At 39.9% G+C, this 17,471-nt stretch overlaps 1 protein-coding gene across 4 annotated transcripts in view; it reads left to right on the forward strand.

Moving 5' to 3' along the window:
- The window catches only part of GRID2 (glutamate ionotropic receptor delta type subunit 2), a 1,314,711-nt gene that overhangs the window by 1,007,461 nt on the left and 289,779 nt on the right, over positions 1-17,471 (forward strand). For all 4 annotated transcript variants that reach the window (XM_055138199.1, XM_055138197.1, XM_055138198.1 and 1 more), the window contains one exon: positions 11,529-11,841. In XM_055138199.1, coding sequence (XP_054994174.1) covers positions 11,529-11,841 — 313 coding nt within the window. The remainder of the gene's footprint in view (positions 1-11,528; positions 11,842-17,471) is intronic.

Genomic DNA, 17,471 nt, shown 5'->3' on the forward strand with positions numbered 1-17,471 from the left:
TTTGTTTTTCTATACACCACAGGTGGATGAGATCATCTACTTCTTGTCCTAAAAACTTATAGTATTTTAGCAATGCAGTATGTCAAGTCCGTAGTTTTTTTTGCCTATAAGCCCTAAGTGTGCCTTCAAAATGTCCTCTGTTCAATGTGCAGCACCCCTTCCTCAGAGCTGCCCGGGCAGCAGACGTGGAGGGATACCCCATGAGTGAACTGGACCTACTGCAACTGGTGACAAACGTCAGGGAGCGCAATATGGGGAAAAGCACAAAGTCTAAAACCCCATTAAAGTCGGTTTTATCTCATAGTAGTCTAAAACCTGATCCATTCTCTACCCGAGTTTAGGACTGCATAAAAGAACCACCCGTATCTCTTAGTATATAGCAAAGAACAAATAAATCAACGGAGCCTTTCTGGAAATATCCCACGGGCAAAGCAGCATGAAAAATATTGAGGGCGATAAAAAAGGCTTTGAAAACCAAATGGCTTCGAGGAGTTTATACTGGAGAAGATAAAAGTTATTTATGGGATAAGAAGTATATGAGAAATAGAGAAAAACAGAGAAAGGAAGGATAATGGTAAGCTCCCGGGGGAAATGTCATATAAACTTAGGGGGAAATATTAAATGGAGGACATGTATTTTATATAAATTTTTGTATTTTGTATGTGTGCATCTGTGTGTGCAGCTGAAATAAAATCTGGGATTTAGCGATGAAACTCAAAGCTCAAACGAAAGCTGTAGAGTTTCTGGACAGATTTCCAGTCAGATCCGCCCTTGACTGAACACGGGGCTCGGGAAGACAGTGAGAGTCAAGACACGCCATGCTACTTCTGGGAAGAGACCTAGAGTTAATACTGAGAATGACAATAAAAATTAAGTTATTTATGTTGGGGTATTTTGGGCACTGTGGGTATCAATTGGAAAAAAAATTCTGCTGAAATAAGGAATACCATTAATTTCAAGAAATATCAACACACTCCAAACAGCAAACAAACATCTGTCGGGGCTGGGAATATAGCTCAGTGGAAGAGCGTTTCCCGGGCATGTGGAAAGCCTGGGAATTAATCCTCATCACAGTCTCCAAATAAAGAGAACACGTATTAATTATTATAAGAAAGGTTTTAAGAATCCTCCAAGAGAAATCACTAAGATCCTCAAAGCATTACCATAATGAATAAACACTTACTGAGTACCAGGCACTATTATGGATGAGCTAAAATTTTAAAGGTCACAAAAACAGTCGTTGCTTAAAATGTGCAGAATGATAAGCCAGCAGCTAAAACACGCGCTGCCGTGGCGAAGGCCTGATCCTAGCTCAGCCCAGGAGCGGGATTAGCATATTCTGTCTTGCACAATATTTTGTTATATAAATAGGTCAGATTGGGGCTGGAGAGATAGGAAGGACAGTGGGAAGAGCAGTTGCCTCACGTGTGTCTGACCTGGGTTTGATCCCGGAGTCCCATATGCTCCCCGGAGCTCAGCTAGGAGTAGTTTCTGCGTGCAGAGCCAGGAGTAACTGCTGAGCATCGCTGAGGATGACCCAACAGTCCTGTACCCCAACCCCCCAAATTGATCAAATTTTAGAAAAATATGTATATGCAATAATATACATAATAATAAAGATGAAAAAGTGAAGAGTCTAAAAGTACTTGCATTATAATAGAATCAGTGGATAAAAACCAATGGAGAAGTTAGATAGGAATGTTATATTTATTAGCTCTGTTCTCTTTTCTTAAAATTTTAGCTCCTAATTAAAACCAGGCCCAAATTGCTCACACTCTTTGCTTATAATTACGCTACAGGGTAATTAAGCCTTATTTGGGGGTGGGGGATCTGGGCTACTCTCAGTGCCTCCGGCTCACCCCCGGCCCTGCCCTCAGGGGTCATTCCTGGTGGTGCAGGAGATCATAAGGGCCGCCAGGGACCAAACCTGAGTCGGCTCTAGAAAAGCAAAAGGCCTAACTACTGTACTACCACTGTGTCCCGGACTTGATAATAGAGTGTGTGAACTCTGTAATTTATTCAGAACATGAATAAAATACCTGACTAGTTCCCTGATCAAAGCACGAAACTAAACTGAATGGCAGTGCTAAGCATCAGCAAAGGTAAAAGCTCAAACTACAGAAAAATTTAAAATTTTAGAACTATAGATTAATTTTATTAATGATGACAAATAAACATACACAAATGGTCCTAACAATTCTTAGGACAAAGAGAAAATAAAAACTCAAAGTATGTTTTAACACTTACAAGTAAATCACTGTACGTAAGTTTTTCTCAAAACAATTAGAAAGAGTGTACCTGTAATATCATCTTTACTACTACATTTAAAATAATTCAGAATGATGAACAAGCATTCAACTTAATGCATACCACCCTCCTCTAATATAAAAATTTTAAATCTAAATAGATTTAAAATTTACAGATGTATATTTACACATGTATAGAATTTACAATGGCAGAGCCTGGCAAGCTCCCCGTGGTGTATTCGATATGCCAAAAACAGTAACAACAAGTCTCACAATGGAGACGTTACTGGTGCCTGCTCGAGTAAATCGATGAGCAACGGGATGACAGTGCTACAGAATTTATGAAGTTTTATACTGAAAGGGAAAAGACAATTAGAAAGGCTTAAAACAAAATTCTCTAGCTAAAATACATGAAAAAATAATAATGTGAAAGAGAAAACTAGTACAATATTTGCTATTTGCCCAAATGTAAAGACTTAAATTGTCATTCTTACACTTCATCATCATCATCATCATCATCATCATCATCATCATCATCATCCCGTTATTCATCAAATTTATCAAGCGGTCACAGTAATGTCTCCATTCGTCGTAGCCCTGAGATTTTAGCAGCCTCTCTTTACTCGTCCTTTCCAATGGTGCCACATTGGAGGCTCTTTCAGGGTCAGGGGAATGAGATCCAGCATTGCTACTGGTTTTGGCATATTAATGCAGCACGGGGAGCTTGCCAGGCTCTCGCATGTGGGCAGGAAACTCAGCAGCTTTCCAGTTCTCCCAGAAGGAGAACTAGGCTATAAGATGTCGCTTCCAGGAGCTTGGTTTTATAGTCTCTGGATGTTGGCCATTGGTGGTATTACACGGCTCCGGGGGCAGCCCCTGGGTGTGACCGCCTAACTACTGGAAAATGGGGGATCTGGGCAGAAGAGGCCCAGTCCCGATCCAAGCAGGCTTGGAGGTCTCAGCCCCGGGTCCCACACTCCTGGGTTCCTCTGCCGGTTCCTTCATGTGTGAGGCTCGTCTGAACGTGGAGAGGGGCCTGGAGCATGGCTGTGGCTGGGTTCCGGAGGTCTTTGGCCGAGGGAGCTCTGCTCGGGGCAGGGAGGGAAACTGAAACCCACCCCCTCGGAGGGGCCCCGGGGAAGACAGCCAGGCACGGGGGCAAGAGTCTCTCTGTTTACACTAATTAATTTGAAATTAATTTGAATCTTAAGAAATAAATATTGAAAATTATAGAACAATATCATCAAGCAAAGATCCTCAACAAAATTCTAGTGAACTGAATCCAACAATATATCAAAATAATTATAAGCCACGATCAAGTGGGGTTCATTCCAGAGATGCAAACATTCTTCAGTAATGCAAATAAATTGATGTAACTGATTAACTAGAAAAAAGAGAATTTTTAAAAATTCTCCCCTTCAAAATAGCACCCAAAACCTCAAATACCTGATATCAATGAGGGATGAAAGTTGTGCAGTGAAAACTACAAATCGCTGCTGAGAGAAATAGAATCACCAGGAAATGAGCAGCTATTGCTTGTTCATAAGTTAGAATATCAACATTGTAAGAATGACTATACTTTATTATGTACGACACAGATTCAGTGCAATACTCATGAAAAGACATGGAACAAACTCCACGAAAATTGGTAAGGAATCTTAAATCTCCTCAAACAGACAAAGGAAAAAATAAGGGAAAAATAAAAGACAATGTGAGGCATTGCACTTCCCAACTATACTACAAAACTATAGTAAACAAAACGTCATGGTAGTAGAATAAAGACAGAACTACAGACAGACAAGAGAAGCAGAACTGAGAGTGAATGGCAGCTAATCTGTCACAAGAGGGCTAAGTATATTAAAGCAAAAGTCAACAAATGTTGTTGGACAAACTTTTATAAAAATGAAATTAGAGCCACACCTAATACCATTGGCAAAGGTAAACTCTATGTGGGTTAAAGGTCTCCAGACCAGACCAGAATACATGAAAGAAGACATAGGCCGAACTAAGTTTTCCTGTTAAAATGGTAAGTGCAAGTTCAATACTGGGTGATTGTCATATTTTGGCTAATTAGTCCTAGGCTTGGATTATACCTAGGGTTAGCCTTAGGATTTGGGTAAGAAAAAAAAAAATCAGCATGCATAAAGCAGAACCAAAATAATATTCAAAGAGAAAGTTTAAAATGTTTAGGTAAAACCATTTAAATGATGTAGAATTAGACCAATAGAATGGAAGTGAGAAAGAGTTAAGCATAAACTAGTCTGTGTTGAAGCTTTCAAATAGAGAAATTAAGGATTTTCCTAGAATAGCACAGAATTATGGGTTGATTACTTGTGAGAACAAGGAGTCAACACATTCATATCACATGGACTCAAAACTAATTTCTCCTTTGGAATCTGGATCCCAGCTCTGTTGCCTCTGGAAAGTTCTAAGATGGTGAGACATCCGTAGAAGTCATCTGAGTTATTTTTATTCATTTATAACACTAATAATACAATTAATAGAATCCTTTCAATAAGATCACAAACATTTTATACAAGCGTAAAAGTAAATTTATGAAAAATTTAGGAAGCTATAATAGTAGCTTGTTATTTGAATTTTGTTTGTAATTTTTTTTTTTTTTTGCTTTTTGGGTCACACCTGGCAATGCACAGGGGTTACTCCTGGCTCATGCACTCAGGAATTACTCCTGGCAGTGCTCGAAGGACCATATGGGATGCTGGGAATCAAAGCTGGGTCAGCCGAGTGCAAGGCAAACTTCCTACCTGCTGTGCTATTGCTCCAGCCCCTTGTTTGTAAATTTTTTATAGAATTGTGATTTTAATATAAAATCTTCCTTTAACAAAAGAAAATTTTTACCAGCAAATTTATTTGATTCCTGTGGTACACTTGAAAAATGATGTGTATTATATCAGGTATTTATTAATATATGATAATTTATAGTAGTTGTTTAATCTATACAATTAATTCATATAATTATTAGCTACTTTTCTTTCAAATATTGATTGAATATTGACTTTGATAAATTAATAATTTGTGACTAATTTGACACTTTTTGTGATGCTTGTAATTGGTTACAGAATTTAGAGTTGCAAGAATCTACTTTTGAGTTATATCCCCTAAATTAAGGATTTTTCATTGTTCTTAGCCCTGGAAGTTGGGTTTTAGTGTCTCTTATGACTATTAGTAACATACACCACATTTTAGTAAAAATATTTAAAAAATTTCTATTTGAAACCTTTAAAACAAAAAATATCACACATATTCCTATATTGGCAAGCATAGAGTGATTATATAAGAATCAATCAATACATTTAAAAGAACTTGATGAGCAGTTTAAACTTGTGAAGAACAAGATAAGATAACACAGTTTAAGAAGCTGAATGGGAAGAACTTGTGCTGTTAAAAATGTTCAAAAATGCTTCAATAATTTCAGTTTATATAAGAAAACTTTAATATAGGGATAATGTGGATGAAAATAATAGACATCAATGAGTATTTTGAATGATTTTGAATTTTTCAGTCCAAAGAAATACTATCCTAGGGTTACGCATTTCTTGGGGTGATATGTGAGATTTTGTAAGTAACCTGTTAAAAATATATTAAAGAGAGCTGTTATGCATTTAGAACTGACATTCAAACTAAGAAAATATTCTTTCAGAGCATTTAGTTTGATTTTGTCCCCAGATACAATTAAGGAGATTCTTAATCAGATGTGTTGTAAGTGGTTAAAAAATATGAAGTTCATTTTCTTCTTGATGGCATTTGCTATTCATAAGATGAATATCTGATTACACATGAATTTTGAGTACAGTAATGCCCTTTACAAAACACTTCAAATCTATATTAAGAAAAAGTGACTACATGGCAGCATTGTAAAGCAACTAGGGTGTTTTTTAAAAAATAAAATCTGTTGACCAGTGAAAGAGTATCCCCAAAGGCCTAATTTTTAGTAAGGGCAGCACGCAGTGGTGCTTGCGAGAGCAGGGCCCCGCCCAGCCCTGTCCGGAGGGCCTGGAGACACGGTGCTTATGCGTGTGGGGGCAGCCGGAGTGCCGGGCCCATTCTGGGGCAGCCTGGGGCCACACTGGCGGCCGTACTCACACCGGGTAGTTCTCCAGACTGAACTCAGAGCCTCGGGTGAGCTCGGGTGCTGACCCTTGGGCCGTCTCCCCAACCCCTCTTTTCCTAAGAAAATTCAGCATTTCTTCTAGATTATCAAATCCATTGGCACATAAGACAGAGCTGTCTTTCATGACCATTTGTACTTCTTGTTTTCTCGTATAGTTTATCTCCGTTTCTTACTCTACTCATTAGAGTTTTTTTCATTTTTCTTCATAATACTTCTTCGTCCGTTCTTTTGTTGTTGGATATTTGCACTGCAATGAACGTAGATGTGCACGTAGTTTTTTGAGTGGATGTTTTCGTGTTGGGGATAGATGCAAGTGGAATCATTTTATCCTATCTGATCATTTTTGTGAAAAGTCTCCGTGTTCATTTTTGTCTATAGAGAAGAAACCAGGTGTCGGAGTGAGAGTACAGTGGGTAGGTGCTTGCCTTGCACACGGCCCAGGTGGTTCGATCTCTAGCGTGCCGTGCGGTCGGTCTCCTGAGCCCACAGAGCCAAAAATAAGCCCTGACCACTGCCAGGGACAGCCCCCAAATCAGAGAGAGAGAGAGAGAGAGAGAAAGAAGAGGAGAGAAGGGTAGGGAATGGGAACAGAAGGGAGAGGAGGGGAACAGACGGGAGGGGAAGGGAGGGGAGGGGAGGGGAGGGGAGGGGAGGGGAGGAGGGGAGGGGAGGGGAGGGGAGGGGAGGGGAGGGGAGGGGAGGGGAGGGGAGGAGGGGAGGGGAGGGGAGGGGAGGGGAGGGGGGGAGGGGAGGGGAGGGGAGGGGAGAGGAGATTAATCGTCGATTTCTTGAGCAGGCTCAGTAACCTCTCCATTCGTCCTTTCCCTGAGATCTTAGAAGTCTCTCTCCACTCAGCCTTCCCAATGATGTCCCACTGGAGGCTCTTTCAGGGTCAGGGGAGTGAGATCCAGCTTGTTACTGGCTTTAGCATATGAATACACCATGGGAAGCTTGCAAGGCTGTCCCATGTGGGCAGGAAACTCTCAGAAGCTTGCCCGTTTCTCCCAGAGGGAGAAGTAGGCTACAAGATATCCCAGAAGTAGGCTTCTGGGAGCTTGCTTTTCAGTCTCTGGATGTTGGCCATTGATGTGATTACACACACCTGGGTTCCTCTGCCGGTACCTTCATGTGTGAGGCCTGTCCGAACGTGTGGAGAGGGGCCTCCAGCATGGCTTCAGCTAGGTTCCAGTGGTCTTCAGCCTCTGGGAGCTCTGCTTGGGGTGGGGAGGGAAGCTGGAGCCCATCCCCTCCGAGGGGCCCCGGGGAAGACAGCCAGGTGTACGGGCAAGAGACTCTCATCATGACTCTCATGGGGAGACATGATGATGCAAATGACCTTCTGCTTCGGCTATTTCTGTTTTAGTTATCTCATTGACCTTACAGTTATTTAGTATCATATTATTTAGTTTTCAAGTGTTTGAGGTTTTTCTGGTTTTTCATTCTTGGTTAATTTCTGATTTTATGGCATAGTGATCAGAAAATGCACTTGGTACTATTGTCTTAACGTAGTTGCCATCAGCTCCTTTGGCTCATTGGAACTTCAGTTTTTGAATTGATACATTGAGTTCTAAAATACAGTGGAAAGACACATTCTGAGCACTGAGGATTGGGAAGGGATTTTTGGTTTTGTTTTTTTTCCATTAGATCATATCAATGAACAGACCTGAGAAGCGCCTTGGAAACGCTGTTCCATCCAGCGTCAGGCTGTAGCTTCCCACCCGGGGGTCCCTGCTGGAACAGAGGCAGTCCTCTTGGTCTCCTGGGGGAAGGGCCCTACAAGGGTGCTTGGCTGTGCCTCAGTGGTGTGAGTGTGAGGTCACGAGCTTAGTTCCCAGAGTCCACACATGCTCCAGGGTCTCTTCACAGTCCCCATCTCTGCTCTTCCCGGCGCAGGAAAAGAGCGAAAGTTGTCAGCTCATAGACCCAAGCACCAACCTGACACACCAATTCCACAAAAACCTGAGTTGAAGCTTAGAAAGAACAAGCATAGCGTGTTCGTGTCCAAGGAGAGAGTTTTCAGTCTCGAGGGACCCAGTTCCTCATCCTTGTCTACAATTCATGAGCAGACTCGGACACTTGAAATAATAATAATTGTTTTACTGATAATTTACTTCCATGCTGGATTATACAGTTAGGTTTCTCAGCTGAACGTGTCTAAACTTGTGTTATTATTAACATAACCTTGCTGCATGTAAATAGTATAATTTACAAAATCACATATCAATCTTGAGCGAAAAGATGGAAACTTACTGTTCTGAATCTTACTACCAGGTTTTATCCTCCTGAAAAATAGATTTTGTTTCTTGAACATTTCCTAATCAAATATCTGTCTCTCAAACAGTTAGGGTCATGGATGTGAGTGGTTGTTCCACTGTTCTCTGGCATGGTAGGCAGAGGTAGAACCCCACCGATGTCTGTAGACTCCTGTTTCCTGGACAGGTGATTTCGACTTCCATGTTAAGCTAGGAATACATTTTATCTTCCACAAATCAATAGAAATCACATCTCGTCTCCCAGGGGAGACATGTCAGAAGCAAGTCTTATTTATCTAGGAAATCTTTCCATGTTCCCTGAAGAAATGAAGGTGTCTCTGATCACATTATATGGGTAATCTGAGTTTATATCTAGAAGACATTCTCTTCCCTCGCTATATCCTGGAACCCAAATGGGTAGTGTGTGGCTGAGAACCATTTTTCTTATATAAATCTTTGGTGGTCTTTCTGTCGGGGCATCACTGACCTTTTTCTACTCCTAGTCTTCTTCTTCTGAGGTTTTTTTTTAGTTTAAAAGTTTAAAAGAACAGTCATTCAAACATGCATGTGCACTAAAACAAAATAAGCCTTAAAGTGTTTCTCATGAAGTTTATTATATTCTTTGAAGCTTTAGAATACATTTCCATAGATTTGAAAAGGAGAGGCAATGATAAAACTAAAATATTAGTATTTTTATTTCATCAAACCTGTTTGTAGAGAAATATAAATTAACTCATATTCTTCCTCTAAAATAAATTATGGTTTTCAAAGGTAAAGTAACCCTAAATGAGTTACTCTACTACCTACAATATAGGTCATTTTGAAATTAAATTATTCATTTCAATATACTGAAATGGTTATAAGCTCAGGTTTTTCAGTAAAGAAAATAAAATCTTATTCTCTGGTTTCTATATTTATTAATTCTGAAAACTGAATGGCTCTTAGAGGAAGAAACAATTCACTATTCATTATAAGGAAAATGAGAACAACTGAATACTTAGCATATTTATGTGGGTGTATATATGCATATATACATATATATGCTCGCAAGTATATTATATATATACAAACTCAACACTTGAATTTAGCTGTCAATTTTTAAACCATTTTTACTCCAGAGACAAGATTTTTCTGAGTTGATGACGATTTCTAGTAGGCATGCATACCAAAAGCAATGAGGAGATGCTTTTTATTCTTTCATGGAAAAAATCAAATTTATGTAAAGAAAAACATAAAAATGTTTAAACCATTTACCATAGTTTGTATCTTGAGAAGGATATTCTGACAACTATATTTGCAATGAAGATCAATTTTTAATAAATTTTATATTTTATATATTTAAATATGTATTTGTGTCTTAGAAGTTACATATTAAGTCATTTGTTCTACTGCAATTCTGCTGTGTACTTAAGGACATAGTAAACGCTGTCATTTTGAATGCTATCACTGAGGACAGAAAGAGCTACACGATGAGAATGGTTATTACCCCAAGAAAAATTATCTTTTAATCTTTAATTGTCCATTAAGACATTTTTGAGATTTGACATCTAATATTATTATTTACTTTACAAAACCTATAACAAGCTAATGTGTTTTAACATTCATTAACATAAGTTTTGCTACAGAGTACTTTAAACAATAGATAAAACCTCATGTTGAGTTTTTTTTTTAACTTAACCAATGATTCGCAGATTAAGAAAATACTGAATACCCAGAGTGCTTGTCCTCAGAAAGATTCTTATAGCTTGTCTCTGCCTTTGCTGCTGTGTTAATGATGGCATCGACAAAATGACCCCAGGGAAAAAGGCAATTTCCTTCAGGTACTATCAGTGTCTGAAATATTCCTTACTGATTTCACAAGTGCTAATAATATGAACAAGGTAGTTTGTCTGACTCTGATGAGACAAAATTTGCTGTAAAAATGCAAAATTCACATGGCTTTTCTCGAAAAAAATCTCTGCAGTATATTTTTCCTTTACAAAAAAATGACTCAAGATACTGCCTGAAGCATCTGAGTTTTTGCTCAAGGCAAGTTGAAGTGCCACAATATATATACACACACACATATATATATATATATATGTATATATAGAGAGATTCCTTTCTTGTTTGAATTTTTTAATTTTTTTTTAATAATTTATTTATTTTTAATTAGAGAATCACCGTGAGGGTACAGTTACAGATTTATACACTTTTGTGCTTATACTTCCCTCATACAAAGTTCGGGAACCCATTCCTTCACCAGTGCCCATTCTCCACCACCCGTAAACCCAGCGTCCCTCCCACCCTCCCCAATCCCATCTCCCCCACAACCCGAATTTTTTAATTTTAACAATGTAGGTGTACTGCTATTTATTCAGTCTTTGATTAAGCTGATTGAATTGGGCTTAAACTGCACATTACTTTTTTTTGCTTTTTGGGTCACACCTGGCAATGCACAGGGGTTACTCCTGGCTCTGCACTCAGGAATTACCCCTGGCTTGCTCAGGGGACCATATGGGATGCTGGGAATCGAACCCAGGCCAGCCGAGTGCAAGGCAAACGCCCTCCCCGCTGTGCTATCACTCCAGCCCCTACATTACTTTTTTTTTTTATTCAGAATGTTGATTTAGTTTTATTGGCAGAAACTGGCAAGCTCCCCGTGGCATATTCGCTATGCCAAAAACAAGTAACATTGATGGGTCTCATTCTCCTGACCCTGAGAGAGCCTCCAATGTGGCACCGTGGGGAAGGACGAGTAAAGAGAGGCTGCTAAAATCTCAGGGGTAGGATGAATGGAGACATTACTGGCTCCCGTTCGAGCAACTCGATGGACAACGGGAAGACAGTGATGCAGCGACACAGTGATATATCTATATATATTTGCACTCTAATAACTCCTTTGTCTCAATGTTTCAGCGTGCGGACATCGGCATCTCTGCACTGACCATCACCCCCGACCGGGAGAACGTGGTGGACTTCACCACCCGCTACATGGACTACTCCGTGGGTGTGCTCCTGCGGAGGGCCGAGAAGGCCGTGGACATGTTTGCCTGCCTGGCCCCGTTCGACCTGTCCCTGTGGGCCTGCATCGCGGGCACCGTGCTCCTGGTGGGGCTGCTGGTCTACCTCCTCAACTGGCTCAACCCCCCGCGCTTACAGATGGGCTCCATGACGTCCACGACCCTCTACAACTCCATGTGGTTCGTGTATGGATCCTTTGTCCAGCAAGGTAAGAGGAAAATAGGCATTTTTGTTTGTTTGTTTTAAGAAACTAGTGTTTCAGATGCTGTGGATTCAGGGAAGACGGTTCAGTCTCTGACATTAATAAGTATTCTAATAACTCTTGGCAATATTCAGGGGAAAACGGGCAGACTGGATATGAAATTCACTAGATTTCCCACAAAAGTAGCTCATTAACTTTTTTTTACTTTGATAATGTTATTGTATCAAGTTGTTCACAATAATTCATTACAGATAATATTTAAACACCAGTCCCACCTCCATGCACCTTCCCACCACCATAAGAGGAAAGTGTGTGAAGATTGTTGTATTTCATCCTAGAGCCATTTAAGCCTGTGTGTAAGAGATTTATAAGCATGTATGTTAAAACCAGACAGATGTGGCTACTTTTGGTACATCAGTGGGGTGGAGTATGGGAGGTCGCTCCAAAAATTCTGAAATTTAAAGTATGACTGTAGAGCAGATTCACTCAAGGGTAAGGTCTGTGTCACTCTCTTTTTGGCCGTTGATGAGATTACAAGGTGCCAGGGTCAGTTTGTGGGTGTGACTGCCAAGCTACTGGAAAACTTGGGAGCTGGGGGGAGGAGGCCCAGTCCCATGGGTCGTGCATACCTGGGTTTTTCTGCAGGTTCCCTCAGGTAAGGCTCGTCCGAGTGTGTGGACAGTGGCCTTGACCGTGGCTGCAGTTGGGTTCTGGCGGTTTCCAGCTTCTGGGGTTCTACTGGGGCAGGAAGGGAAACTCAACCCACCTTCCCCAGCTACCCCAGGGAAGACAGGCTGGCGTGTGGCCGGGACATTCTCGATCATGAACTTTTGATATAAGTTCACCAATGTCTTTAAGATGTCAGAAATGAATGTCAGATGTAAGGGTCACATGAAACTCCGGACCTTCCTCACCTTGTTCTCTCATTCTCTGACACTCAGATAAATAGACATTGATATGAAGCTCCCTCCAGAGGAAATCTTATTTCATCACACATGGAATAGATGTGGGGACTAGGGCATGTGGCATGGCTCAGTGATAGTCTGTGGTTGGGATTTGGATTTCAGACACCAAAAAAAGAGGAGAAAAAAGCTTCAGAACTTGTTCTCTTTTCAAATACAATATTTATTTATTTATTTATTTATTTATTTGGTCTTGAGGGCCACACCTGGCAATGCTTAGGAATTACTCCTAGCTCTGTGCTCAGGAATTACTCCACATCGTGCGTGGGTACCACCTAGGGTGCCACGGATCAAACTCGGCCTGGCTGTGTGCAAAGCAAATGCCCTGCCCATTGAACTATTGCTCCTGCCCTTTATTTCATTTCTCAAACTGCTTATTTCTTATAGAGAGAACTATTCATTGACAATGAAAGTCTGATTAATCTAAAATTCTGATAAAGAATTTTATGTTTTCATTTCACTTCAATATATAATATTTGCCCATTATTTGACTTCCAACTTTATTATATTCTAAGGAATGCCATTGTTATGTAGCCTGATAGTGAATCTGCCAAACCTTTTGTCTCGTCTAGTGAACTTGTCTAGTTAATTTGTATTTGAGAAATCAGACAGTAGGACATAACACAATCGTTTGGAGAGTTATAGTTTATTGCAAAATTCCCTGTCCTGAAGAGAGGAAAGACATACTACAGTGGAAACATTTGACACTTGTGCTTTATTACTTGCAGGTCTCAATGGCACCGTATTTTCTGTTCACTCTCATTATTGAACTGAGTGTGAAACATGAGTCTTTCTGTTCTCATTTAGTTCTGAGATTTAACTACACTCTTTCTTTGTCTCCGTTATCTCAATTAAAATATGCCTCTAAACCTCCACAACTCTGGTCCTCCCTCTGGCTCTTTTAATCCAGAGTTCTGAATAAGGTTATAGTCTAATGATAATTTTAGCCAATTCATTATCATTAATACAGGAGACGTTTGTTCTATGCTCTCTATGTAGAATTTAACTAGGCATTGGGTGTACAATTGTGAGAGGAATATTTCCATAACTGAAGTGCAAATCTACTGGAACATACAAATGTAAACAGACAACTGAAAGAATAGAAAGTACGTGTGATTAAAAATGAACATAGACTACACTGAGATCAAACAGGTTAGGAGGTCCTGAATAGATATGGTATCTATTATGAATGTGGTAAAGATGACATAAAATTTGCACTGTAAACAGAGACAAAATTAACTATATGAAGAATTTATTGAGGAAAAAATGGCAAAAGGAAATGTGGGTGGTTAATATGAAATTTCAGACCAATAATTGAGAATTTAAGAGAGACTGTGTGGGCTGGTAATAGAGGGAGGCCAAAGGTATATTCACAATCAAGAATTCAAACTTAATTCTCAGGAAAACAACCAACTGTTGAAAGTTTTAAACAGATACAAGCACATTCAGATGTATACTGTAGAAATATTGTGTGAAGTTTAGGGTGAGGCCTAGATTGTCAAAGAAGCAGATTCTATATCTGATCTTCTTGCAGTCACTGCAAAATCTACACCAAAACTTGGGTTCATCCAAAAACTCTGTTCACACAGTCTCTTTGCTGGTAAGTCTAGAACTCTGTATGTGAACTTATAACCCCCGGGGACAAAGAGTATTTAAAAGAAACAAACAGACAGCTGGAACCTAATCATTCCTCAGCAAGTACATTAGTACCGAGAGAGGGAAAGAGGCAGTTGGAGAAAGAGAAAGAAAAAAGGAGAAATACACAAATTCATAATCCATAAAGTCAATTCAGAGTGGACCCAAGACCTTGATCCTACCAGAGACTGTAAAGTACATTGAAGAAAAATTGGGCAGAATTCTTTAAGATTTGGACCTCAAAGACATCTTTAATGATCTGATATCACTGGCAAACTCTACAAAATCAGAAATAAACAAATGGCACTACATAAAATTAAAGAGCTCGGCATGGCAAAAGAAATACAGGCTAAAACTAGAGGACAGCAAATGACAAAAAAAAAATATTTGCATTCAACACATCAGTTAAGCATTTGATATTTAGGACTTATAAAGTACTCACAAAGATCAAAAAAATTAAAACTCTATAAAAAATGGGGAGAGGAAATGAATAAATGCTTCTCAGGGGAAGACAGGTAGATGGCCTGTTATTGCTCTGCATCAATCATCATCAGAGAAATCCAAATCACGATGACAGTGAGATACTATCTCACACCAGTGAGAAAGGGACATGTGAAAAATAGGAAGAGCAATCTGTGTTGACAATGTGGTGGTGAAAACGGAACTGTCATCCACTGTAGGTGGAAACGTCTTGTTAAGCCCCTTTGGAAAACAGTATGGAGAGTCCTAGGTAAACTCAGAACTGAGCTGCCATATGACACAGCACTTTCACTTTGAGGCATCAACCCCCAGGACATAAACTCATTCAAAATGCATATGTACAGCATTATCCATTGCTGCACTCAGTACAATAGCTAAGGTACGGAATCAACCTAGGCGTCCGAGGACAGACGAATGGATTATGAAAATGTGGTATATATAGATAATGGAATGGTACATACAGATAATGGAATGCAATGCAGCCGTAGGGAATGATGAAATCATGTAGCTTGCCACAACATGGTTGGAACTTATTTCATATTGAGTAAAATAATTTAGAAGAAAGACAAACCCAGAATGATCTCATTTATCTGTGGAATATAGGATATTGGATGAGGAGATGTAGTAAAGGGGGGGATGCCTAGGTCACCCTTGACCCCAGTTTTTAGAGAGGAGAAGGACAGAGGAAAGAAATCAAGGAGGAAGGAGAAGAGAATGGGAAGTAACTGGGGCCAAGGGCTTCAGTCCCACGGATGATCCGGGGAATGGTCTAGCGATACATCCAAAACACAGGCTCCACGACACGCAAGCATGAGATCTAAGCTGCAGCCACTGGAACTTTGCATCGTGCCTGTCAGCTTGACAGCGGAGGGATGGGGCAGAGTTCCAGACAGGCATGGAATCTGGGACACTGGTGGAGGGAAACAGAGCTTGGTGGTGGGATTGGTGTTGAAATCCTAGACGCCTACAACTCAAGGAGCTGTCAGTTACTTTGTAAATCACAAATCTTTGATTAAATTTATTTTAAAAAATTGTTTTAAGTATTTGAAATCCATATTGAAACATGTCAATAAAATTTTCTCTATAAAAAGTTCAGCAAATCATCATGAATTGAGCCCACTATTCAAAAGACATGGAGTGGCTTTATAGATCAGGAAAAAGAACAACCTATAGCTTTTCGCAGGAGAAACATTTGAACTTTCGTTGAACACAAAGCCACTATGCAAAAAGTTGGAAAATAATCAAACACGTAAATAGAAGATTAACCAAGGCAGGGATGGCCATACTTGTGTCATACAAAATGGATTTTAAACTAGAAAAGGTTATGAGACATAAATGGACATTATATAACATTACTAATAAATCAAGAGAATTTAAGACTCATTTATATACAGATATAGTATACATATGCCAATGCGTGAACAGTAAAATTTATAAGGTGAATACTAATAAGCCTGAAGAGAGATATAAGAGCGGACCAACATAGAATGGGAGGTTAACATTCCACTCACAGGTTGAAAGATCAACCACACAGAAAACCAACAAGCAAACAACTTTAAATAAGAATTTGTAAGAAGTAGTCTTAATATCTAGGGCTCTCTTACTAAAACCACCCGAATATACATTTTTCTCTAATTCAGCATCCTGAATACACCACAGACTATACACAAAGCAAATGTCAATAAATTCACCAAGATTGAATCCTGTGAACTATCTTCCATCATAATTTAATAGTATGAGAAATCAGTTATAATGCCATTCGGTGTTGAGCTCTCAGCCCTGCTCTCCCTCCTCCCAGTCGCCCGACTCCTCCTCAGCTTTGTCTCAAACACAAAACAAGGTTCTTTTGTGCCTCCAGCATTTCCCTCTCTTTAATTCCTGAAATTATTTTATTGTTACATTGTTTAATTTCTAGGATGGTAGCACTGTAGCACTGCTGTCCCGTTGTTCATCGGTTTGCTCGAGTGGGCACCAGTAACGTCTCCATTGTGAGACTTGTCATTGTTTTTGGCATATCGAATACGCCATGGGGAGCTTGCCAGGCTCTGCCGTGCAGGCGGGATACTCTCGGTGGCTTGCCTGCTCTCGGTGGCTTGCCGGACTACCGAGAGGGATGGAAGTTTAATACGTATTTTTATTTTGTTTCTATGGAAATTTTGTTTTCTTTTTTCTCTTTGGTTTTTGGGCCACACCCAGCAATGCTCAGGGGTTCTTCCTGGCTCTGGGGTCAGGAATTACTCCTAGCAGTGCTCAGGGTGCACTGCCTAGGGGGTGCTGGAAATCGAACCTGGGTCGTCTGTGTACAAGACAAGCGCCCTGCCCTCTGTATTACACCTCCAGTCCCTCACAGGGCAATTTCCTATGCAACAGTGTTACTTCTTTTAGAAAGTTTTGATTGGAAAATATCTGTCATACCTACCAGAATAAACTTGATTTTCTTTTTTTTCACTTATCTCTACCTGAATCCTTTGAACACAAAGTGGTATCCTATTATCTTTATAGTCCGTTGACTACAGTTTATTGCTTTGCAAATATTCAGTATTCAATAAATGCATAGTG

Source organism: Sorex araneus, chromosome 5 (assembly GCF_027595985.1).
Source record: "Sorex araneus isolate mSorAra2 chromosome 5, mSorAra2.pri, whole genome shotgun sequence".
Classification (NCBI taxonomy): domain Eukaryota; kingdom Metazoa; phylum Chordata; class Mammalia; order Eulipotyphla; family Soricidae; genus Sorex; species Sorex araneus.